The sequence below is a fragment of the Annulohypoxylon truncatum genome (genome assembly GCF_022578515.1).
Source record: "Annulohypoxylon truncatum strain CBS 140777 unplaced genomic scaffold F4807scaffold_39, whole genome shotgun sequence".
Classification (NCBI taxonomy): domain Eukaryota; kingdom Fungi; phylum Ascomycota; class Sordariomycetes; order Xylariales; family Hypoxylaceae; genus Annulohypoxylon; species Annulohypoxylon truncatum.
In genome coordinates, this window is record NW_025953825.1 from 322,995 (window position 1) to 346,308 (window position 23,314).

The window sequence follows — 23,314 nt, forward strand, 5'->3', positions numbered from 1 at the left end:
GTTAACCTACCGGTCTGGTGGATGTTACTAAACAAGTTGTGAATTCACAAAGGATAGCGTCGATTTCTGATTGCCAAATTACATTATCACCATAATGGAATTAAATATTCCCAATTATGCCTGATACAGCTGTTTAAAAGGAGATGGACTCATATCTAGGTACCTCATTAGTCAGAATTAGAATCATTGACAAACCTAGCTCAAAAACTTGGCAAGCTGTTGGTCTCCTTGAATGCGTACCTGAGTACCTAGGCAAAAAGGGTCTGATTTATCCATATCTGTCGTCCTTTGCTTCTAGTGTAGGTAGATCCACGATGCAAAAATAAGAAAGAAAGAAACAAAAAAACTCTTCAAGGCCCAATCCAGGATCTGTTGACCGGCACCTGGCTATTGCGCCCCCGCTATTAGGTATTTCTTTGCCACCCTTTTTCAAGGTCCTAAATTATGTGCAATGTCTAGGAATCGAACCCTAGACCACCCATTGCAGGGGGTCGTTAGATCAGGAACGATGAGGTGTCTGTGACACAGACCATTCAACCACTTTGTATGTTAAGGTTGTGGAATTGATGCCGCCGGGATGGAAGTCAGGAACTGTACCGTGCTATTTAAGCTTCACTTCGAAAATATGCTGCCTGACGAACGGACCACATGGCGGACGGTCACCACAGTGTCATTCAATATTCACATCCTAAATACGCAGCCATTAGCTACCTTACCGTGCAGTTTCTACTAAAGAACAACAATATTTATTTCCGCTAGATTATTCTCTAAATGAAACCGAACTTTCCTACTTATATCTGCATCTCCACCATACCAAAACACTTCTACCCGGATAAAAGTTGTATGAAACTTATTCGGCATTATCCCAGCGAGGCTATCTGTACGATATACAGCGAAGATCATCATGCATGGATTACAAAAGGCCAGACTGAGAAAGATAGCTTTTAATGCATTCTGTGTCCAAGGCTACTGGCCAGTACAAGAAGTGTTATACGAAGTAGAGGAAGATGGAACACCTTGTCTTGTCGTCGTATTCAAGTCTTTAGTTGGTCTACACCTCGATGAAGAATTAGGATACATGCAAAGGTCTATCAGGAAAGACACGTGGTTTGGATTAAGGAATTTTCACATCGACATGATGGCTCGTGATCGCCCAGAGACGCGGACCTGCCTTGTCGAACGTGCAGGGGAAGACGCTGATGGTCCCGCCAGACATCGAGGGATATGTTAAAGCAAGAGCGATGAATCCAGACAAGGGGGGATAGGGTCTAGTTTAGTGCGATACGGGAATATGAATTACTTTGTCTTTGCGTAGAAATTTAGACGAGTCATATCTAAACAGTGTAGGATGTACATATCTATCTCACGAGGTAGAATTAAAGGGTAAGGACGTTGTTAAGAGAGAGGGTCTAGACGTGGGAATATGATATATAGGAATATATATAAAGGGCCCCGGGACCTTCGTCTATTCTTCTCTAGCCATAGTCACCAGTAGGTCTCCCACGACTTCTCATGGCCTAAACCCATTTTCTACCAGACCCCTAGTCACTAGCGCACCACCAGACCAAACCTCTGGCAACCCTATCCAATCATACAACGACTCCAAGTGATAAGTGATTATGCATTCAATATAGTCGCGCGTATCAAATATTGGATATATGCGTCAGTCTCAATCTCTGCAGTCGGCCAGTGCCTATACCAATACGCGTCTCTCGTGCAGACTGCATTCCAGGTCTGACCTAACAGTTGGTCTAACTTTGGCCTATTTTGCGGGTCGACAGCCAGACATCTTACAATTACCAACTGCAAGCTATCAAAAAAAGGAGAGTTAGCAACAAAAATAAAGAGAGATAAAATGGATTACTTAGATTGGGTAGATCAATCCAGTCCGTTCTCCACTGTTGCTCAAGACACTAGTAACTGGCCGAAGAAAGACCCCCATTGAGGAAGATGGTAAGAGAAACACGTACTCGTCATCTAAATATTCATGTTCTTCCTGTATTCTTTCACGGCAATCATCAAGATCCATACCGTCTAAACCACCCGTGATGATACGCGTCATTGCCTAGACAAATTAGCAAAACTCTTGGAGGTAGGCGGAGACACGCCTTTGCCATTGATCTCATTGAGGTGACTTGCCTGTCCCACATCAAGGAGGTTTATGCAGGTAGCAACACTGCTCTGTCCAATAGTTCTGCTTTGAGAGAGTCAATTTATTTCCGAAGAATTGAGCACGCCTTCAGGTTGCTAGGGTGTTAGAAACACTGACTATCGGTCGAGTTCTAGTTCGTCATCGAACTTCTCTTTAACTTCGACATTCACGACTTCCTCTGACGTCTTCATAGCGGATATGTCAAAATCTATCAACTTCAATATTGGCACAAGGAGGTGCTCTTGGTAGTTTCCCAATATAGCACCAAACATGACTAAATAGCAATATTAGTAAAAACTGTAGGCGTCAAGGTATAGTTGACGTAGCGAGGGAAATAAGAAAGGGGGAAGCTCACAGTTGCGATTATGCATATCCCAATGCACGAGCGCAGATGGCTGTGCACTGGCTACTGTTTCTTCCTTTCTGCCTTGTGCTGGGGGATAGGCCATCGCAACACAGGCTCGAACCACTAGTTTCAATTTCCATTAGCTAAATGTTTCAATTATAACGTTCCATAGAGACGAAACCACGCGCTTCTCTTGTCGAGGCTTCGCTTAATTAGAGGTGAAGGTAATAGGTCTTTGGTATATCAGCATGGGAGTCTTCTAACTCCACTCAAATAAACAATATTAGGTACATAGTACCAAAATTGAGAGCTTCAAAATTCTTACTGCAGAGAAAAAGACGCCATAGAAACCGGTTCGGTAAGATGGCGCCCCCGATACGTTGAATAAAAAGTTCGAGTGTTCCGTTTTCCACGTATTCCAGAATGATGAACGGTATATGAAGCCCACCCTGTCCCTGACGATCTGGCTCCAGTGGATTATCACTAATTGTAAGGACGTCGACAATATGCTCGGCATGTTGTAAAGCCTAAACACCAAAGGCCGGCCTATTAGGTCTTGGGTTATATATGAGGGTGGATTTTCACACGTACATGCAGCGATTGGATTTCATTCCGGATCCCAGCGACAACGTCGTCTTCATCATCATTCGGGCACTTAACCACGAACCTTCGACTCAGCCCTTCCGTAAATACTTCCCTAAAGCAGACACAATATCCGCTTGCGCCGCCGGAGAGGGTTTTGATATATTGGAATCGTCTCTGGTCCGAGAAGAAATCGCGAATGAGTAACACATGCTCCTCCTCGCCCATTTGTGATATTGTTCTGCTAATGAGCCACCTATGCTCTATCAGTTGAATCTAGAGATGGTGGGCCAAGAAAGATAGCCATTTTGAAAGTACGTATTACAGCTTTGTTCGAGATTTTTGGACCCATCCATTGTTTGAGGAGTCGTAGCTTAGGATTACGCAAACGATAAGGCTTAACAAACCGTCATTGACGCAAACAAAGCGGCGTGAAAGCTAGAGACTCAATGCCTTTATATACTACTAGGTAGTATGTGTACAGTCCGTATCAAGTATTCTAGCTCATAAGAAGAATATCCGATTACTATCGTCAAAGTAAAATATTTCACACGTTTGTTCATAGGTTGAGGGCGTGTAAATTGAAACATGTATGCACCGTGTGGGGATGTCCTTTAGTGGCTTAGCTCCCTAAGCTATAGCAAAAATCCACTAACGTCTAGTGGTTAAATCACTATTTGATTTAGGTCTTAGCATGAGATTAACACGGTACATGTTTGATGAATGTTTACTTAGGTAATCACGCATTGGGTAAGGGGCGCGGTTGATGTGAGAAACTTCCAACAATTGAATCTCTACACTTATTTTGAGCCTCATTCAAAGAGACTTGAGACTTCCAAACTCAAAGAAGCTTAACCATTTTCTTTTTTATAATTGATGAGTGGCTAGTAGAATGGTTTTGAGGATTCAAAATTGAACATTGAATAGAACACTAACCAGCAAAAACACTACTATCGCTGCCAAAATTTTCAAAACAGTTAATGGAATGATAAATCACAATCAATTGGTCTCAATAATCGAGCATAACATACATCTGTTCATTATCACGTTATTAATGTAAATCGTGTGATTTACGACGATGAAGTCCAATCTTGGTGCGAGGGTGTTAAGGATTGGAATAGGGGTAAACTCCATTAGTCATCACGCACCTTTCGAAGTACTAAACATGGATAGAATTTAAGTTCATTTATAGATTTAGAGTTACATGTCCATGATTTCTTTTCTGTCTTATGCACTGATCACTTAATAATTTGGGACGAGGTTGCCATCACAGTGGCAGGCGTGTCGCAGCCCTGACGTAGGAACTCATAGGATTTCACTTGGTCAGAGTTGAAGGTGTGCGACGCGTCTATACTGTGACGTGCAAGAAAAATTTTCCCTCTTTTTTTCCTCTTGTAAATGGAAACATTAGAGATATATCACATTATATAAATACTTAAATCTCTTATTGCCTTCCAAGCATCTTCTCAAGTCACCTCTTCTCAATTATTCCTTGGCTTAGCATTGCTTCGTTCTATCTACAATAACAACGACTCCGCCTGCCACAATGCCTTTTACGTGGAGCAATTTTAAATCCATCCCGCAGAAGTTCAGGGTGGAAGGGCATGTCGGTGACGCGTTCAGAATGCACTCGACAAAGATGTTGCAAGAAGTGAGATATGACGAGGACAAGGACGACGGTACACCTTGCATTCTTATTATCTTCTCCTCCTCACAAGCACTTCACTGTGTCGGACAACTAGAGCTCCTACGACGAATAATCGAGAAAGATCATGGTAACGGCCTAGATAAGTTCCGTATCGACAGTAAGTGGCATTTCTTCTTAACGTCAACCATCGTTAATTCTAAGATGCAATAGTCATGGCAGCGTGCGACAAAGGTTCGCGGAAGTGTCTTGTGAGGCGCGCGTCCAAATATCGCCAACCTCATCAGAAGCCATGAAAAAGATTCCAAAAAATCAAGAAGCGGAAACTTCAGCGAAAGGGGAAAGGGGAAATGGGTGACATGAGCCCTCTTTATAAGCGAAATCAGTACAGGGAATGAATCATACGAGAAACGATCATATAAACGAATTGATATGGGTCAAAAAGCGATGGAGTTCACTTGACTTTGGGTTTTCAGGGATATGAAGTAGGTACCGGATATCGGCGGACTTAAGACGGAAATTTTCACGGAAGCTACTCAAGCACGAGGAGAAGAGTAGGAAGGAGCGGACACCCATTTATTTACAAAAGCCATCCGAGTTTTTAGCGTTGGATTTAATGTCGTTTCTAGCTTCTTCATCTCATACCTTTACTTTCCTAGATAAAAACCACAGAGATGTATTTCGGCCTGAAAAGCAACCACAATCTTATCACAAGCCCCAATCCCTTCACCATGGAACACGTCTTACGTTGTAATGCTCTCAAATGTCGCAAGGAGCTTGGTGATAGGGCGCTGGTGACTACCTGCAGTCATATATTCTGTTTGGATTGCGCTGCTCGTCTAGGCTTAACATCACAGGGGCATGAGCCACACAACTCGTGTCCGGCTTGCGGTTCTCGCCTGACAAGCCCTGATGATGCTGTTATTTCGAACCTTAACCCGAGTGAGGACTATAAGACGAGCGTCCTCAGTGGCCTTAGTCCTAATATCATTATCGAGTGCGCGAGCAGAGCTCTCAGTTTTTGGGCTTATCAGGCCACACAGGAAGTGTTAGTGATGTCCCTTCCCCCATTCCTAAACCACAAAGCCCAATAAGCAATAGAATAGTAGTTAATACGAGCGTTGCAGCGTTTACCAGGAGCATCTCAGCAAGGCTCTTACCGAGAAATACTCGAATCTCAGTGTTCACCTCGACAAGGTTATCAATGAGGCCAACCTAGAAATCACTAGCCTACAAAATAAACTCACGGGTGAGTCTGTCCCAGTTTCACACCTACATACCTAGCCATGCTATTATTAACTTACTCTAGGCATGAGAATGGAGCAGGACAGCCTTCGCCGAAAAAACGAAGAATTAACCCAGGCATACAAAGAGAAAAGCCGAAAGCTGCTTCAGATTCAAGAATTGTACGACAAACTTAAGAGAAAGGCTATGCTTGGTCAGATACAGGATGCAGCAGAGGATGCAATCGATTCGACGCTACACGGATCACCCGCAGGGCGTGCCCAGTTTGAGAGTGGAGGTCAAAACCCTACAGGTTATGAAGAAATCGGAACACCTTACGGTCGACAGCATCATCCGGCATTTCATGAACAACGAATGATGCCTGTAGGATACCAGCATCAGACTACGACGCAAGATCACGGTAGCTCATGGCCTAGAACTATGGGAGCTCAATGTAAGCCACTAAACCTCTTTACTTGTGGCGGATCCTGAATAGGGGCTGACGTCGTGTAGTAAATGTACCTGTCACTCCCTCGACTCATCGACAACGCATTGGTGAGAATACCGGTATGAGTCTCTCAAATATTCCTGGCCTTGTCGCCGGTACACCCCAAACGCAACATAACCGCATAAACATGCGACCACCACAAGTACCCCAAGGCGAGGGGCTGTCAAGCAGCATTCAAGGAAATCCGAGATTTCCGCCAGTGGGATTAAGCTCTGGATTGAAAGTTAGCCATGGCGGAGGAAATCCGGATAGGCTTGCCAGTTCTTCAGCAAGACCGCGAGGTTAGTCTCATAGATTAAAGATACATATAACATATACCAAGGAACAAAGTGGCTAACTGGTAGTTAGTCGCACGAAGGCCATCACCGGTTTCTTCAACTTTCAACCGAAGACCAGTAGGCGGACAACAAGAAAACATGCTTGGCGGAGTTCGGGGCGGGTTTACCAATCTTTAAACTTCTACTGCTATTGTATGGCGAAATATTGCCTTTGGTACAAAGAGAAAAAAAATATATGGTCGATAAAACAAAGTGCTTTGGATTCAGGTGCTGTTGTTCGCTAGTTAAAATGAACAATGCATTATTAAAGGAGTGGATGTTAATATTTACCTACTATGTTCATTAACGCGTTCTTTGTTGATAACATGTATCACAACGAATTGGTGCTTTCATGTTCGCCTCCGATTGAAACAATCCACCATCCCGAACAATGTTATTGTTCTGGAATAGTACACGACTGCTTTCGTTGCCCTATATATACCCAGGTACCAATCGCCTATTATTTTTGAAACCCTTCTCTTGGCCCAAGCCTTCATCAAGAAGCAAACTACCTATTTCAAACACCTCCTACCCAACGAAAGAAATCGATATTATTCCAGACTTAGTTCCACGAACATGACGTCGCGACAGCTCCAATATCGACAATATGGCGGCTCAGCAGAGCACTTAACACTTCAGAATGGGTCTACGCTGGCGTACGACTTTAATCATAGTGTGACAGAAGCCAGACCAAGCAGCCCAACGTCGAATAAAGGGGCGAGTCGAACGTTGCGACGTGTTCCTAAGGACGCGAAGTTATCGAGCTCTTTCGGAAATTGGCTAGGACGACACAAGGCCAAGAAGGGGGACAATTCAGAGCGGATTCACATCAGCGAGCCAAAACCATTACAGCAGGCTCCACCACGTCCAAGGCGTCCTTCTGATGCGCCTGAGTTAGCGCATGGACCCTACGAGCTACCTGGATCGATTGTATCGAGGCCGCCGACAAAGAATCCAGAGATCAAGAGAGAGAATCTCGGAAATGTTCACGAAGCATTAAGATCTCACCCTATTGCACCACGACCCGATACGAAAGATAAAGGTATTCCTGTACGGCGAGTTCCCCTCAACTATGCTGTCAAGAACAGCGACTCGAGCGCTACGGCCCGCACCGAAGTCCGAACCAAACGGACATCCAAAGTACCCCAGTCGACGGCTGACGTCAAAGCTGAGCGGCGTAAGGGGCGAATTTTCTTAGACGGGAAAAACCTATACGAATTTCCCGACCCAGAGTCATATGAAAGCGGCGAGGAAGAGAATAACGACGATGGCCATCTTTGGGAAGACGCTGGTTTCGACGACCCTGGTATGCCAGCTATCAACGAGAGGTCTGTACCAAAGATTACTGTTACACACCCAACCGACAATGAGCAGAGCTCAATACAGAGCGAAGAAACTCCCCAGAAATTACTTGGCGTTGATGACTGTTATAAGGTGCTATATCAGGGCCAAACCAAGGAGTTGCGTGGACTCCGTAAGACTCTAAAGTACTTAGTACCCCTAGCATGGCTTGTTGCGGAGGCAGAAGGCGTTGATCCGCACGATGGTGTTGCTTTGGAGGGTGCACTTAGAACTATTATCGCGGATCGAGAGAAACTGTTTGACCTATTCCCCCTAGCCCAGGTATTGGCTGAGGACCAGAAGGTGGACATCGACGATTTTAAGGCACTTCCCCGAGCTCTCAAGAACATTATGTCGGACCGCGATAGCGCAACGCGGATTGCCGACTACCACAGGATGGTTAGCCGAAGACTCGAGGGGAAGATTGCACAGCTGGAGAGAGAGAGAACGAGAGATGAATCTGACGATGATGAAGAATACCAGTGGTTGTAAGGAAATCACTATGGAGGAAGAGTACATCTAAGGTCATTAATGCACCCTGCTACCTAATCCTATAAAGCGGCGGGCAACGACTGATCGCGAATTAAGGGGAGTATAATCCGGATAACTCCCCCCTCGCGAGTACTCAATAACATAAGTATTCCCTTTTACCACCCACCCTACTACCTCTAGTACTACTTCTACTACTACACTTACTACCACGTCTACTACCACTTCTACTACTACCACTTCTACTTCTAGTAGTAATAGACAAACCGGGTTATGCATAAGGACATTCATATTACAACTATAGTAAGTCCAGCAACCCTATCTACTTAACCTATCTCCCTATGCATCTGGGAAGTCGAACCCCGATTACTGGGAACCTTTATATAACGACAACGAAGCAGCACCTCTTACTAGTACCAGAGGCGCTGCGCCGAATCGATCGATCGATACTACCTACTTATTCGACAACCCTCATAACACCTTGATTAGCCAAGGCAACTTACATACCATCTATTACCAAGCGTCAAAAGAACGCTTATATGATACCTAGATCACTTCCTAGGTAGATACTTTTATAAGTAACTATACCTCCTTACACCTACCCTATCATCCCACCATACCTACTACATAGATCAGAGGATGTTCTGATAGAACAATTATACACACTAACTACATATGTCTCCCCCTATCTCGTTCAACACCAAGATGGGGGGAAACTCACTTCATCTCAGTACACGATTCTTCAGAATTGGGATAGAACACCCAAGATAGCGTACCTTAGGTACATAATAATACGATAAACCAGTCTACTCATCCTGGCCAGGTGAGTGGACAGGTAAAACGCTGCGAACACGACTTTGATTTTGCTTTTCTTAGTGCTAAAAATGGGATTTCCTACGTCTGATTCATGATGCTCAAATTAGATTGTCACATAATGGGTATAATGAGTAATACATAATAAACTACGCTTTGCCGGCATATCTAGTACCTATTCTTCTGCTGATCGTGATTGTATTCTTTAATTATGCCAATATGCTCCATACCGTAGCTGGTGATGACATTAAGTTAGGTATATGACTGTATTCGCAACTCCTATCTATCAACTCCAAGCGTAATACTCATTAGGCCAAACCCTCGTCCTCTTCTTCTCGTCCCCCCTCCACCTCAAACACGGTATATTCTTGGTCTCCCTCCTCTCCTCCTCAACCCCTATCCCAAATTCCTCCGCCAAGTACCTCGTCGCGCCCCTTATCTCCGGACCGGGGTTCCAAATCACGGCCTTCGTCGTCTTCCACCGCGCCGCCTCCTCAACGGCGGAGAGTAGAAGCGCCCCCACGGCCTGAATGGTAGCGAGTTCGCCGGCTTGGGTTTGGGTCTGAGGCAGCTTGACGCGCTGGATGGTTAGTTTCCGGGCGTGCAGGTCGTGGAACCAGTACACCCAAGCACCCGCGCTCTCGCAGATGCTGCCTTTGGCTTTGGGGGTCTGGCCCGCGAGCTTGGTGTTCATGAAGTCGGCGCGGGTTTGCAGCCAGCTGATCATGTCTGGGGTGGGGAGGACCGTGAGGAGGGTGGTGTCTGGTGAGAGATCGGCGTTGCGGAACTCGGTTTCTAGATCTTGTATATCGCGCTCGGCTAGCGCGGGGATCTCGTCCGCGTCTAAGAGTCGAGTCGTGGGTAGCTTGGCACTCTTCTCGCCAGGAGCAAGTGAAGGAGGAACGGTCAGGGTAGACTGCAGCGCATCCAGCATGTCCCAGCCTTTGCTAACGTAGAACTAAATGTCTCGGTCAACACCTCAAATAAATTATAGATCAGATAGTTATTAATAAATTTCCACGTCCTTACATCACCAACATCCGAATACAGCATACTCGCCACCGCTCCCCCTTCCCCATCCATCCACTCCGCAACTTTCCCCAACAGCACGGACGCGAGTCCGCGCCCTCGGTACTCGTCGTCCGTCACCACGCTACATAGACAGTACCCCTGTTCCCGGCGCGTCCCTCGCTCGTCCCGGATAAGCAGGTCCCGGTGAAGCGTCTTGCACAGCGCCACTACCTTCGCCCCCTCCTCATTATCATCATCGTTGCCGGCGCTAGCCTCGGCGAGAGTCAAGTTCCAGAACCGCCACCGGGTCCCGACGGCCAGGGGGTGCGTGCCAAGTAGCGCCTCGCGCTCGAGAAACTGTGGCGCGGAGAGCGATTTGCCGAAGGCGGAGCCGGAGAGCTTGGAGCATTGGAGACGGGTGTCAGGCGTCACGGCCTCGGAGAATAGGACGGAGAGGAGGCCGTGGCGGGCGGGGACGTCGATGGGGATGGTGGGGGGTTGATCCGTTGTCATTTTGGTCGTTTAAATTGGGGATTTGAGCACTTCTAATTTCGGATCTCGAAGATTACCCCGAAGTACGGTGATCGGATTCAGAAAGTAGGAGGCGTGCATGGTGATAATTCATATACGGGGATTACAATGGGATCGATTGATAGCTCCGCAACGGATGTAGTGCGCCCTCTAGCTACGTCCTCCGTTATCGTTCCGTTTAGAGGCTCCACTGTCGGGCGTATGCGATCCATTAGCGAGTCCTCACCTATTATCCCACGGTTAACCTCCGAACGTATGGTGGGCCAGGTCCGTTTTTATTTCGATCCATTTCCTATAAAGAATTAACAGTGAAATGACTGCTACATTGGTCTTTACGATATATCATCTCCTCAGTCATATATCGCTGTAGAATTCTCAAAATGTCACAAGCAAAGCAACCCCACATTGGAAGCTATAAGCCGCAGCTGAGATGTCGTATTCGTATTGTCACCGCGTCCTTCTCGTGCGACGGCCAGCACTAGGTATTAGCCCCGAAGCTATGAATAAAGCCGATTTCCAGCCTCCTCCGCCTTAAATTGGCGGGGGTTTCGCATCCTCTATTTAGTCTGTTTTCTTCAACGCAACGGGGGTAAAAGGGGTCAAAAAGAAAAAAAAGGCTACGATGGACGCTGCAACAAAGCAATTACTCATTAGCGCCCTCGCGACGGCCCTCACGCTTGGCATAGCATGGGTCTGGAAGCTGAACACGGCGCTCAAGCAGACGCCGCCGGAGGTCCTCGCAGCATCTCCGCACCGCTGGTCTGAAAAGCAGATCAAGGAAACATACCAGCGCATCCAGAAGAACCCCATAGATTGGGCGAAACACCTCCCGCCAAAGCTGGACCGGCGGTACATCGTCACAGGCGGGAGCGGTGGTGTAGGCGGGACAATAGTCCTACACTTACTCGCCAGGGGGCAACCGCCCGAAAGCATTAGGATCATCGACTTCCGCAAACCGGAGCGTGCCGACATGGCTTCTGGTCCAGCTTCTCTAGTCGACTTCGCACAAGCGGACATCTCATCTGAGGAAGCCACGCTCGCGGTCTTCTCGAAACCATGGCCCTCCAGCGTCAAGAACTTGCCGCTCACCGTATTCCACACAGCCGCCATCATCGTGCCATACGAGCGCTCGCTGAAGACGTACGAGCGCGTGAAGCGCGTGAACATCGACGGAGTGCGCCACGTCCTCGCCGCATCGCAGGGAGCAGATGCTTCCGTCTTCGTATCCACGTCCTCGGCCTCCGTAGCCTACAAGCCGGTGCAGTACTGGGGGAACCCATTCCGCCCTTACCCTCACAACTTCTTACAAATCATCGACGACTCGGATTTCGACCTTCCCTTGCGCCCGCACAACGAGTTCTTCAGCAACTACGCGCACGCGAAGGGGGTCGCCGAGCGGCTGATCTCCGCGGCTAACAGGGACGGCTTCCGGACGGGCATCGTGAGGCCGGCGAACGGGATCTACGGCAGCAGCTACGGCGACCAGGTCGTCGGGATGTGTCTACGCGCCGGCACGGTGCCGACGTGGATGCGCAACATCGCGCAGAACTTCGTCGCCGCGGGCCACGTCTCGCTCGCGCACATGCTTTTCGAAACCGCGCTTTTACAAGGCACCACCACTAACGGTAAAGGACGTATGCCCGGGTGCGCGGGCCGCGCGTTCACGGTAACAGACGCCGGCGCGCCGCCCTTATTCGACGACTTTTACAACCTGCTGAAGATAACGGCGGAGACGCCCAGGATCGAGATCGTGTACCTGCAGCCGGCGGTCATGCTGGTGCTCGCGCACGCGGTCGAGTGGATCGCGCTGGCGAGCCGGATGCCGGTGCTGCGGCGGGTGGTGCCGCGGCCGAGGGGCGACTTGGCGATGCTGCAGCCGGCGACGTTTAGCGCGAGCACGCATTTCCTGGCCGCGGATGCGGCGGCGCGGAGGAGTGTTGCGGAGGGCGGGATCGGGTACGTGCCGGTGCATGATACGATGGAGGGGATGTGTCAGCAGGTCTTGGATTGGAATGTTGAGCATAGGGGTTCTGGGGATTTAGGCTCGCGGAGCTCGGCGGAGAGCTTTGCTAAAAGGGTTAGGAATGTGGGGACTATGCCTGCTGCTGTTGGAGCTTGATTTTGGACTCTTGTTAGCCCTTTGTGAGGTATACGTCGGCACATACCCCAGATATACCTAATGTTAGAGATATAAAGGCATACATAGGTACCTAGGTAGGCATGTAGCCATCTGTGTTACGGAAATTTCAGGCCAGTCGCGCCAGTTCCTTCGCCTATCAAGTTCAAATGAGCATGGTAAGAGTAACCCTCCACGACTCTTTGCTGCCTAATCAAAGGCACGGACAATTCTATTGTTACCGAAGTTTACCTTGGTTTAGCCTCGAGACAATGAACATGTTGGCCTACAGCAAGAGAACAATAGGATAGTTCAGCCTACGGTTCGTTTAAAAATCATCGATGAGCCAAGGCGAATCCATGAAAGCATCCCTCCCGAGGTAGGTTTCCGCACACACCAGTACGTGTACTTATCAGACTATAACGAAGACTGATCTATCTTATTTTCTCTCTTAACAAAGGACTTGAGATATAATCATGTCGGCCAATCCCGCAACCCCGGAAGATCCACGCCCAGACCGTACCACATTCGGTGTAGAGCTGGAGTTTCTAGTCCCATACCTGTACGACAGCGAAGTAGACCCCCTGGGTGAAGTTGAGGGATTAGCTCCTCTTTTAAGGCAGACTGATCATACAGGTAGACCGGAAAATGAAGTTCGGGCGGTCATACAGAAACTCTTCCAGGACCACGGACTCGAGACCGAGATCAAAGTGTATCCATATAAAAGCGATGACGCTATGAGAGCACTTGATAGATATTCAATCTGGGTTGTCAAAGACGACCCAACGGTAAGGGAAAACAATGACTCGACTGCCTGGTTCCAAAAATATCGGTGGGTAGATGTTGAAATCACGAGCCCCGTGGAGCCCAGCATTCCAATTACTTACGAAATCATTAATTACGCCCGGCAGTTATTAACGCACACATATAGGTGCCGTGTCAACTCGTCTTGCGGACTTCACGTACATGTCGGCAAGGGCGCCGAGAGATTTGATCTTGTGAACATGAGACGCATCTCCGCGCTGATCTGGAGTTCAGAGCATCTATTTGTAAACCTTAATCATCCTGCACGACAAGCAAATTTCATGACGCCGACATGTCGTATGAATACTGTGATCGCGACTGGAAGGCGCCACGGTGAACACGACGACTGGCAACCAGGAGATCCTCTTGACCAGTGCATGGATTATCTGGCTGCGGAAGTTAGACACGGAGAAGAACCGATATCATTCAAGGAAGCAAATCTAGGATATGATATTCGAGAAGGGTTTGCAAAAACGCGAGAGAAAGGTCACTACGAGCCATTCCAATGGAAATTCCCCGAAGGCCAATCTGATGAGGCGGTGGTGCCGGTTGACGACAACGAGAGGAACATTGATGATGAGATCGAGGATAGAACCGAGAAGATGGCTGCTAAGTCAGACTTTCAGCTTTCGACCGAGACTGCTGATGAGCCTTGTCGCGAACGAACTATGCCGAGGATGGTAAACTATCGGTACACTCCTGACGAACTCATAGAGCTGGGCGACATGTTCGGTGGCAGCGGCAGCAGTTTCAATCGTGATACCGAAGACCCGGGTGTGTTCGAGGGAGTAAGACAACTATTCAATTCTCGTAGTAGCTGCGATATCGCATGGCTTATGTTTCCTGGTGGTCGCGGATACGTGAACTTCCAACTATACGAATGTTCCCAATTCCGATGGTCGCAATACGGCAGTGGTCACGGACCTAAGAGGACGATAGAATTTAGAGGAGCAGAAGGTACACTCGATAGTTGGGCGGTTACTTGGGCAAAGATCTGCGTTGGTATTATCAGGTTCGCCCTCTACGCTCCCGCCGACGAATTTATGCGCGTCTTGATGAAATGCGACGCCTCCGACTGGGAATTTGAGAATTATGACTGTATTGACTTTCTCGACGATATCGGTCTCCCCGTCGAGGCGGCGCTAGCCGAGAAGCATCTTAAGGAGAAGGAGTGGGATTATAATATTGCGTATGCCGATGAACCAGCGGAACCCGTAGAACCTGCAGAACCTACAGAACCCGCAGAACCCGCAGAAGAGTAAAAATGAAACCCAGGGATGTCCTTTGTTTTAGGTGAGTAGGCGTGGTATTTTCTCCTTCTGGAGGACACTTACTATTTGTTTATATAGGTAGTTACTCAAGCATGTTTCTTGTAAAGAGTAATAATATTTGAATTGTTCCAAGATTTTCCGAAGACCCTTATTCAGGGGTAACCTCGTTACTAAATGCTTGTGTAAGTCTTCACTAAGTAAGCGCTTGAGGATTGTGTGCGCAGGTCGCAGATAGCACAAGACTGACTTCGGCCCGGTAAGCAATACGAAGAGATTGATAATTCTGAGTAGGTGATACTGAGGTTTATGTAGTCGTCGATTTTTAAAACAACGTTAGAATAGGTGTTGACCGTGTATACAGTAACTCGCACTTTATAATAATATCCCCTGAATTACATAATCAGCGGCAATAAATGCGCGAATTACCTAATAGGTAGGTAAGACATGAGTTCCGCATTGGTACGCATAGTGCAAAACATTGATCACATACTGTGTCTACACACGGCCCACACCTATTCCACGATGTCCGGAACGTCAACATTGAGATCTGAGATACGGAATGGGGTCTGAGTACCAGCGATTGGAGAAATGATCAGGTTGAGCAGTTAGTGTTACTAATAACACGAGGATCTTGACTTACATAGTTGTTCAGCTCTGCCAATGGTTTCCATCAAGCTATCTTTATCGACTATAATGTAAGTAGAGTGAGTATGTGAGCCGAGAAGCGGCCAAGACGGCCAAGATAACACAGCCAACTTGAATCTTGGGGTTGTGAGAATACCGCATCATGTTTGGCGGATGATTTCAGCAACGGGGCCATCAGACAAAAATCGATCTTTCAGCCGATCAACATAGCCACGGACGGACCCACTCGACTATTTTATACTAGTAAACAAAAAATGTAAGACTGAGGGTCGTTAAACTGCATGCTGAATTGTGATAAGACTCCTTGGAATACGAAAAAATGATTTTTCTGGTGCAAAGTTATGATGTTGAAATATGAACAGTGGCGTCGATTGAATTCTCAGCTTGACGTTAATGAGCCCATCTGACTGGCTCTTTAAAGTGCCTAACCACGGTCTAATTAAAGACGACCTGTAAGGCAGCAGCTGCTGCAGTTACAGGGCATAGGGCTAACTTGTCAGATTTAAAATGCCATAGTAGACCTTTACGTATCCTGAAAACGGTCCCGGAACGGTATCTATTTTTGGAACCATAACACTATTGGAATGGCCTTGCAATGGTTGCTTTGCAAGGAACCGTTCCAAAACTAGGTTAAACGTTCCAAAAGTTATATTGATTTTATTTATTTAATTTATGTATTTATCCGTTTTTTGAATTTCATGTATTTAATTATTTAATTTTATATATTTATTTATGTATTTTATATATTTAATTACATTTTTATATATATTTTATTAAATTAATTATTAATTTTTTTCGGGAATTTACAAGGATTATTTTTTTAAGGTTTTACAGTTCTACTATTACACTACACTAGCATTACGGGCGAAAAACTTTAAGTTTATTATCTTAGATAAGCTTTCTTAAACCTTAGATTCTGATTAGTCGCACCCCTTTAGGACCCACAGAGTGGCACGCTAAACTAGCGCTGGAACGCTTATAATTAACCAAAAGCTTGGAATAAACGGGGAATGCATTGGAATCAATACGGAACACCTTAAAATGCCCAAAATCCAGCTGGCACACCTGGCAACAGCTGTAATCTACTAGGAACGCTTGAAAATTTCTGGTCAATCAGCTGGAATCAGCTGGTACCGTTCCAACACCGTTGCGGAACTGTTTTTGACCTACGCATTTCTCTACTAAGGTGACCAATCGCCCCGTACTAACCCCATTACGGCCCTATCATTGGGGGTTGCTTGCCTAAAACCCCCGCTAAAGTTTGGCGTGTCAGTTAAGCTCAGCGGCACAGCTGAAGGCAGCCAGTCAGAATAGGGCAAAATTTAGCTTGCAGATCTCAGGACCCATGTAATACAAGGTACTATCCATATGTAGGTAGGTAGCTGAAGGAAGTGGCTGTCCTCCCCGGGTTAGCCTGTGCAATGCGACAGCATTCAAGGTTGCAGTTGCAATGGATATGTGTACTATGAAGTTTCCTATAAAAGCAGTCAGCCCATCGACTTCTCATCTTCCCCTTCTTTCAGCCCTATCGTACGAACACATACCTTGAATCCTTCCCTAGCAAGCTGAACTCCAACGTCATACTACCTACCACCTAATCCACGAACTGTTATCCTTACAATACTATCAAAATGGTCTCCCAAAACCTCATCGCCTTCCTGGGCCTCGCCTCCACCGCCCTAGCAACCTACAGCCCGCAGGCGCTAAAGAACCTACGCGACCTACGCGCAGAGCACGTCGTCGTCGAGGTGCGCGAAGCACAATCATCCAGCAGCGACAGCGCCCTCGCCAGCTCGTGCTCGTCCTCAGCAGAAGCCATCATCACGGACGCGCCGCAGCCGCCGGCGAGCCTAGAATCGTTCTTCGCATCGTTCGCGGCGACGGCCGACCTAACGAACCCGAGCGTGCTGTGCCAGATCACGGCGGCGGTGCCGTCGTCGCTGACGGCCGCGTACAGCTCGTACGACCAGCAGGCGAGCAGCTGGTTCAGCGCGCACAGCAGCGACATCGACGCCCTCGTCTCCAAGTGCGTCGGCGAGGACGGCGCCGCCTCCATCTCCCAGGCCCTGTCCGCGCTCGACGTGTACGCCGCTGGTAGCTGCACCGGCTCCGTGTCCAAGGGCCTGGCTGCGCGGCCGACTGGTGTGGTTGCCGGTGCTGCTGTTGCTGCGGCGGGTGTTTTGGGCGCGGCTGCGGTGTTGTAGTTGGATAGGGGTGGATAGGGGGTGGAAATTGAAAAGGAAAGAAATAAGAAAACGTCGAGTTCGTTGTGGGGAGCGGGAAGTTTGATTGGCATTAAGTTAGGGAGTTGCATAGATGGCGGCGTCGGTCCAGGTTGATACGAAACCTAAACCATACCAATTTGGCGCGTATATCATTCTTAGTAGAATAATACCCAATTGATTCATTTTTCGAGAGTCGCTGTCATGTTCAAGACGAATGTCATGGTGAAGTTCGCATATGGTATCTCGATACCTAGATACCTAGACAGGTAGGAAATCAATCGTACTCACTCTTGGAAGCTTTATTTCATATTGAGACACTCAAGACAAACGTATGTTCAGACTAGCTATGTTCTTATGACAAGAAATGGGATACATAGCCTATATTCGAGGAGTCATCGTTTTATGTGTTCCATAGAAGATACCTAGTATTAGGGAATATCAAATCGACTTGGTGCAGGTGAAATCGTTAGAGGCGATCGTTCGGTTGAAACAGGGGTAGTTTTAGTGCATTTAGCTTTTCTTATCGAAACCAATCATAGGCCCGGAAGGCACCACAGGGACCGCTACCGGGCCAACTTAGTGAGACCGTGCTTCCGTCGTAATAGTATCTTCACGGTCCCGGCTGCCCAGTTCCCTCGATGCCTCAGTCTTCCTGTGTGTTCGTACGACAGCAAAAAAAAAAAAAACATGGCAACATTCAACTCACTGCCTAATGAGATCCTAACAATAATTGCCGATTTCTTTCCATGCCGGTCAGTTCTTAGCCAGAGCCAATATTTAGGAACGCTAGCTCTCACAAATCGACGCTTATATCAACTTGTGAATCCAATTTTATATGCCCACAACAGGGATAAAGACCACTCAAGCGCGGTCATATGGGCAGCCAGGCACGGGCGAATCGAGACGCTTGAGAAGGCACTCTTCTTTGGCCTAAACTTCAATTGTCGGGATGATGAACGCTTATCATGTCTCTGCATTGCGGTTATTCACAAGCAAGAAGCCACTGTGACTTGGCTTCTGAACCACGGGGTCGGTCCGGATGTTGAGCCAGTCATCGAACGTTTCCGTGCTGTTGACCGGAGATTCTCTCCCTTGTTTCTCGCGCTGAAAACAGCCCAGTCTTCGGTGGCTTGTCTATTACTTGAGAGAGGCGCATTCTTTTGGTTCGCCCAACTTACTGACTTCGATGATCCATATGAAGAACCAAATGGTCAGCCTATATTGAGTCCGGCCACACACTATGCCTCCTTCTTCGGCCTAATCCCTGTTGTAAGGTTCTTAGTACAGCACAAGGGTGTAGACATAAACACCCGCAACAGTGAAGACGAGATATGTCTGCATCACGCAATTAGGGGGAGACAGAACCGAGCAGTAATTGACGAATTAATTCTGCTTGGTGCTGATATTAACCATAACGGTACATCAAGTCTCCTATGCTTGGCTATCGAGATCTGCAGCTACAAACACGCGCACTGGTTGATCGACGCCGGAGCACGCATCGATGTTCCCCCAAGAGGAAGACCAGCACCAATCCATATGTGTACCTGGAGGCCGTTATATCTTTTGGAGGACCAGCAATCCGACAAATACACTTTGCTAGAGAGGCTCATTAATCTCGGCGCCGATGTGAATGGGTTCGATCTGGAAAACCAATCCAGAACACCACTAGGAGAAGCATGTCTCCATGGCACTGTTACAGCAGTGTCCATGCTGCTCCAAGCCGGCGCCGAGGTGGACCTAGACATCGGGGAGGGGAAACGACCACTAGATTCGTTACTGGCATTATGCCATGCAGAGGAGAAACAATCGAAAGAGACGCATCAAAAGATCCTTCTCCTGATAAAAAATAAAGCTCGGCTCGACTCGCGTACTTGGCAGAATATGTCGCCCCTTGAACATGAACTCGTATGGTCCATGAAGCATGACAATAGCAAACGACTCGCTTTTATGCTCGGCTCAGCGACAAGCCAGAATCTATCAACCGAACATCTCGACAGCTTGTTAGAAACTGCCATTGAGGAGAGGTCTTTCACATGCTGCAGAGTGCTTCAAGAGTATGGGGCAAGAATGCAGAGTCCTACCAATTCAATAATTTCCTGGGTTGAAGAGGCACTCCAAGACCGATTAGCTAAAAGGGGCATTTTTAGAACGCAAAACTCAGACTTTCGGTGTTTTATAGCTATGGCAATAAATCTCAGCTCAGGGTTCGATGACGAAACCAAAATGTTTATAAAAGCTTTGAACTATGAGGACAGGGAAGCGGCTGACGTTTTCCTGAGTCGTGGCATGGTCGGACGGCGTCCGGGTTGCTATGACCCGAACGAATGGCTCCAAGCAGCCGCTGCATGGGGTCATTTAGGGGTCCTGCGTAGGCTGCTTCAAGGCTCACCAAACGTCAATGGTTTCGATGATTGGAATATGCTACCTCTGTCGCGGGCCATTGAGATCGGAAATCGGGAAGCAGCAATTTTACTAATGGAACACGGGGCGGACGCATTCAAAAGTAAAACAGTCCAGGTTGGTCAGGAGACGAGAGGAACTCTAAAACCTATACAACTTGCACTCCGGTATGGGGAAATTGAAATTCTCAAGGCTATCTTGGATAAGCAGCAAGGGTCGCTTACAGAAGAGGAGGCTTGGGTTCCTGCTGTACTAGCATCTGCTCCAGAGATTGCCGAGATTGTCAGCATGGAGCTTTGCTAACCTAAGCGCTCGTTTTAGGATGTTGGGAACTTCTGTCGATACATTCATTGCCTGGGTGACTCTAGTATTTTCTATTCTACTGGTTTAATCCTGGTTTGGCTTATGATTCTTGAGACCTAACATATCTCTATAAATATATGTCGTTAATCAGCCATATCGTATGTGAACATATATTTCAGCAATTTTTAGCAAGTGTTGTTTTAACATTAGCACTTTGTCTAGATTATACAAATTCACTTCATTTACTTACCTAGGTATTCAACAAGCAGAGAGTGCACCTAAAAACAAATGACCTACCAAGGCGATCATACCTAGGTAGTTACACGATATTTTTTGTTTTATTCAATATTCATGACCAAGAGGAACTCTGGCTGAGTAGTAGGACATATTCACGAAAAGTCTCTCTCCTAATGTCCGTACTAAGTAGATGATCGGACATTATGTCAACCTGATTCAGCTTGAATAATTCATTTATATTTGATCAGCCCCCTAATTCTTGGACTAATAGTTTGGAAGGTTATGTTCCATAACTTCCTTCATTTCTATAGGTACATTCATTTATATCATGAATGCACGGCGGTTTTCAATGAGTCACATCTGCTACTTGGGGAACGTGCACCGATTTCAAGTGTATAGGTCCGTGACGACCTCTCAAGGACAGTAAGGGAGGGTAACGAGATTAGGGTTGTGACTCATGAATGGTAGAAAGTTTTTCGAAACGGTGCACTATGGCCATCTGTTGCCAGACTGCTGAAATGTAGGGTCCGTGATCAGCCGTCACCTTTCTTCTAAGGAAAATAATTCATAACACAGTGGTACCATCCTTCCCCTTCTCCGTTCTACACAAATTCTCGGACAACCTTGAGACGACACCCGTCCGACACACCAACCAACAAACGCAACTTTTCTTTCTTGCTCAGCAGTTCGCCGCCCCACGGCTTCGTCGCCATGGCAGTGCTTACGGATTTACCAATTGAAGTTCTACAAGAGATTGCAAGTAATCTTTGGAGCCATAAAGACCTTGCATCCCTCACCCTCACCAATCGAAAGCTATGCTGCGCTACCAACTACGTTCTTTACAAAACTTTCGGAAGTTATGCCATCGACTATGCCTCTGAGCACCTTAGGCTTGACATGTTGGATCTCACCGCGCATTTCGGCCACGGCATACATGATAATCGAGACTGGGCAATTCGTCAAGCTTGCCTCTACGGACATGTAGAAGTGGTTGCTTGGTTATTAAACCATGGTGCGCTGGTGGACGCGTCCGTTATCCATTGCGAGCATTGCGACCGTTATGATCATGTAGCGGACCGCGAACTTTCATCGCTGCATTCCGTGATCGAAAGCCGGAATGAGGACGTCGCCATCCTTCTACTTTCATGTGGTGCCGTCCCCCAATTCAGTCAATACGGACCCGACGGGCTTCGGCGAGCGAATCGTCGCTTAGGTTGCTGTGAATCGGCTATTCATCTTGCTGCCGAGTTTGGCATGCCGCGGGTAGTGGAGTTTCTCGTGCAGAGAAATATATTTTCCGTCGACGAGAGAGATCATGCGGGACGAACACCTCTGCATGTGGCCATCCTTGCGGGTGCTTCCAACACATGCGCAAAGTTGATTGAGCTTGGAGCGGATCTCGAGGTTGAGGATGACCAGGACCATTGTCCGTTAACGTCTGCACTGGTGAACCACCGCTACGTTCAGGCACTTCAATTGATCGATGCCGGCGCGAAGGCCGAACCCGATAACGTACGCCCCGGAACACGACATCCCACCACCGCTTGCGCCGTGCATCCCTATTACTCCGGTGACCGCCCCTACCTATTCGAGATTGAGGATGAATATGAGAATCCACCATACACCGATCTGCAGTGCACGATCCTTTCTAAGCTCGTGGAGGCCGGTGCAGATATCAACAGAATCTGCAGTGATGGAAGTACTCCGCTTTGTACTGCAGTTGTGAAAGGAACACCCCATCAAGTGTCCCATATCCTAGACCTGGGTGCGGATGTGAACGCTCGAGACGGACAAGGATCCACGCCAATGAACCTTTTATGGGTGGAGGGATGGGATCATCACCACGAAGTTTGGTGCTGGGACAAGGCACGTATGCTGCTGAAAGCTGGTGCAGAGTTGGACAGCCGTCAAGCTTGGGATCGAATTAGGCATCTACAGGTGAACTTCTTTGCATGTCATAGTTGGGGATCCTGCAAACATCTCAGGAGCAACCATCCTGAGAGATGCGACATTTTTTCGAAAACGCACTTTGAGGAGTTGTTGAGAGAATTTTGGGACGGGCCGGCACGTCAGACGGCTTGGCAATTCATGGAAGACGCGGATTTATGGAATAAACCGGCTTTTTAGGTACCTGGGATAGGTATTGAATGAAAGAAATTCACATATAAGAAATGGTGGTGTTATCTTGGTTTGAGTAGTATATATGGTGAACAGTGGTCGTAGTATGGAATTTGGTAGAGTTGTCGAATGTAGTCGTGGGTGGATCAGGGAAATCCGGGGGTGGCTAATGTGTGGCTTGCATATGCATCAGCCACACACTAATCTGACGCGTCAGGAGGTGACGCCACATTTCA

General features: G+C 47.5%; 9 protein-coding genes across 9 annotated transcripts; 7 read left to right on the plus strand and 2 right to left on the minus strand.

Annotated features, from left to right (window-relative positions):
- Positions 1 to 2,058: 2,058 nt before the first annotated feature.
- On the minus strand, positions 2,059 to 3,308 carry F4807DRAFT_464346 (uncharacterized protein; the record flags this gene model as incomplete). The annotated part of the gene is made up of 5 exons (XM_048002107.1): positions 2,059 to 2,197; positions 2,270 to 2,426; positions 2,508 to 2,621; positions 2,824 to 3,025; positions 3,090 to 3,308. 5 exons carry the CDS (start codon positions 3,306 to 3,308, stop codon positions 2,059 to 2,061), a joined length of 831 nt encoding a protein of 276 aa, XP_047850405.1.
- A 2,148-nt stretch (positions 3,309 to 5,456) lies between these two features.
- F4807DRAFT_464348 (uncharacterized protein) lies at positions 5,457 to 6,912 on the plus strand (the record flags this gene model as incomplete). Its single annotated transcript, XM_048002108.1, has 5 exons — positions 5,457 to 5,773; positions 5,853 to 5,974; positions 6,035 to 6,403; positions 6,463 to 6,738; positions 6,806 to 6,912. The coding sequence occupies 5 exons, from the start codon at positions 5,457 to 5,459 to the stop codon at positions 6,910 to 6,912; spliced, it is 1,191 nt and encodes a 396-aa protein (XP_047850406.1).
- A 438-nt stretch (positions 6,913 to 7,350) lies between these two features.
- Positions 7,351 to 8,607, plus strand: F4807DRAFT_464349 (uncharacterized protein; the record flags this gene model as incomplete). The annotated part of the gene is made up of 1 exon (XM_048002109.1): positions 7,351 to 8,607. One exon carries the CDS (start codon positions 7,351 to 7,353, stop codon positions 8,605 to 8,607), a length of 1,257 nt encoding a protein of 418 aa, XP_047850407.1.
- Positions 8,608 to 9,541: 934 nt separating this feature from the next.
- Positions 9,542 to 11,311, minus strand: F4807DRAFT_441797 (uncharacterized protein). The gene is made up of 2 exons (XM_047999415.1): positions 10,447 to 11,311; positions 9,542 to 10,375 (listed from the first exon to the last, which is right to left on the minus strand). The coding sequence occupies exons 1-2, from the start codon at positions 10,939 to 10,941 to the stop codon at positions 9,704 to 9,706; spliced, it is 1,167 nt and encodes a 388-aa protein (XP_047850408.1). The 5' UTR covers positions 10,942 to 11,311; the 3' UTR covers positions 9,542 to 9,703.
- A 3-nt stretch (positions 11,312 to 11,314) lies between these two features.
- On the plus strand, positions 11,315 to 13,314 carry F4807DRAFT_255284 (NAD(P)-binding protein). The gene has a single exon (XM_047994427.1). The coding sequence runs from the start codon at positions 11,582 to 11,584 to the stop codon at positions 13,076 to 13,078; it is 1,497 nt and encodes a 498-aa protein (XP_047850409.1). The 5' UTR covers positions 11,315 to 11,581; the 3' UTR covers positions 13,079 to 13,314.
- Positions 13,315 to 13,551: 237 nt separating this feature from the next.
- Positions 13,552 to 15,141, plus strand: F4807DRAFT_464352 (uncharacterized protein; the record flags this gene model as incomplete). The annotated part of the gene is made up of 1 exon (XM_048002110.1): positions 13,552 to 15,141. One exon carries the CDS (start codon positions 13,552 to 13,554, stop codon positions 15,139 to 15,141), a length of 1,590 nt encoding a protein of 529 aa, XP_047850410.1.
- Positions 15,142 to 17,426: 2,285 nt separating this feature from the next.
- On the plus strand, positions 17,427 to 17,999 carry F4807DRAFT_464353 (uncharacterized protein; the record flags this gene model as incomplete). Its single annotated transcript, XM_048002111.1, has 1 exon — positions 17,427 to 17,999. One exon carries the CDS (start codon positions 17,427 to 17,429, stop codon positions 17,997 to 17,999), a length of 573 nt encoding a protein of 190 aa, XP_047850411.1.
- A 641-nt stretch (positions 18,000 to 18,640) lies between these two features.
- F4807DRAFT_441806 (ankyrin repeat-containing domain protein) lies at positions 18,641 to 20,957 on the plus strand. Its single transcript, XM_047999416.1, has one exon. The coding sequence runs from the start codon at positions 18,708 to 18,710 to the stop codon at positions 20,721 to 20,723; it is 2,016 nt and encodes a 671-aa protein (XP_047850412.1). The 5' UTR covers positions 18,641 to 18,707; the 3' UTR covers positions 20,724 to 20,957.
- A 221-nt stretch (positions 20,958 to 21,178) lies between these two features.
- On the plus strand, positions 21,179 to 23,191 carry F4807DRAFT_441807 (ankyrin repeat-containing domain protein). Its single transcript, XM_047999417.1, has one exon. It carries the CDS (start codon positions 21,672 to 21,674, stop codon positions 23,085 to 23,087), a length of 1,416 nt encoding a protein of 471 aa, XP_047850413.1. The 5' UTR covers positions 21,179 to 21,671; the 3' UTR covers positions 23,088 to 23,191.
- Positions 23,192 to 23,314: the final 123 nt, after the last annotated feature.

Coding starts and splice junctions, on each gene's coding strand:
- F4807DRAFT_441806 (XM_047999416.1), top strand. CDS start 18,708: ATGGCAACATTCAACTCACTGCCTAATGAGATCCTAACAATAATTGCC.
- F4807DRAFT_255284 (XM_047994427.1), top strand. CDS start 11,582: ATGGACGCTGCAACAAAGCAATTACTCATTAGCGCCCTCGCGACGGCC.
- F4807DRAFT_441807 (XM_047999417.1), top strand. CDS start 21,672: ATGGCAGTGCTTACGGATTTACCAATTGAAGTTCTACAAGAGATTGCA.
- F4807DRAFT_441797 (XM_047999415.1), bottom strand. CDS start 10,941: ATGACAACGGATCAACCCCCCACCATCCCCATCGACGTCCCCGCCCGC. Junction 10,376..10,446: donor TGTATTCGGATGTTGGTGAT/GTAAGGACGTGG, acceptor CGAGACATTTAG/TTCTACGTTAGCAAAGGCTG.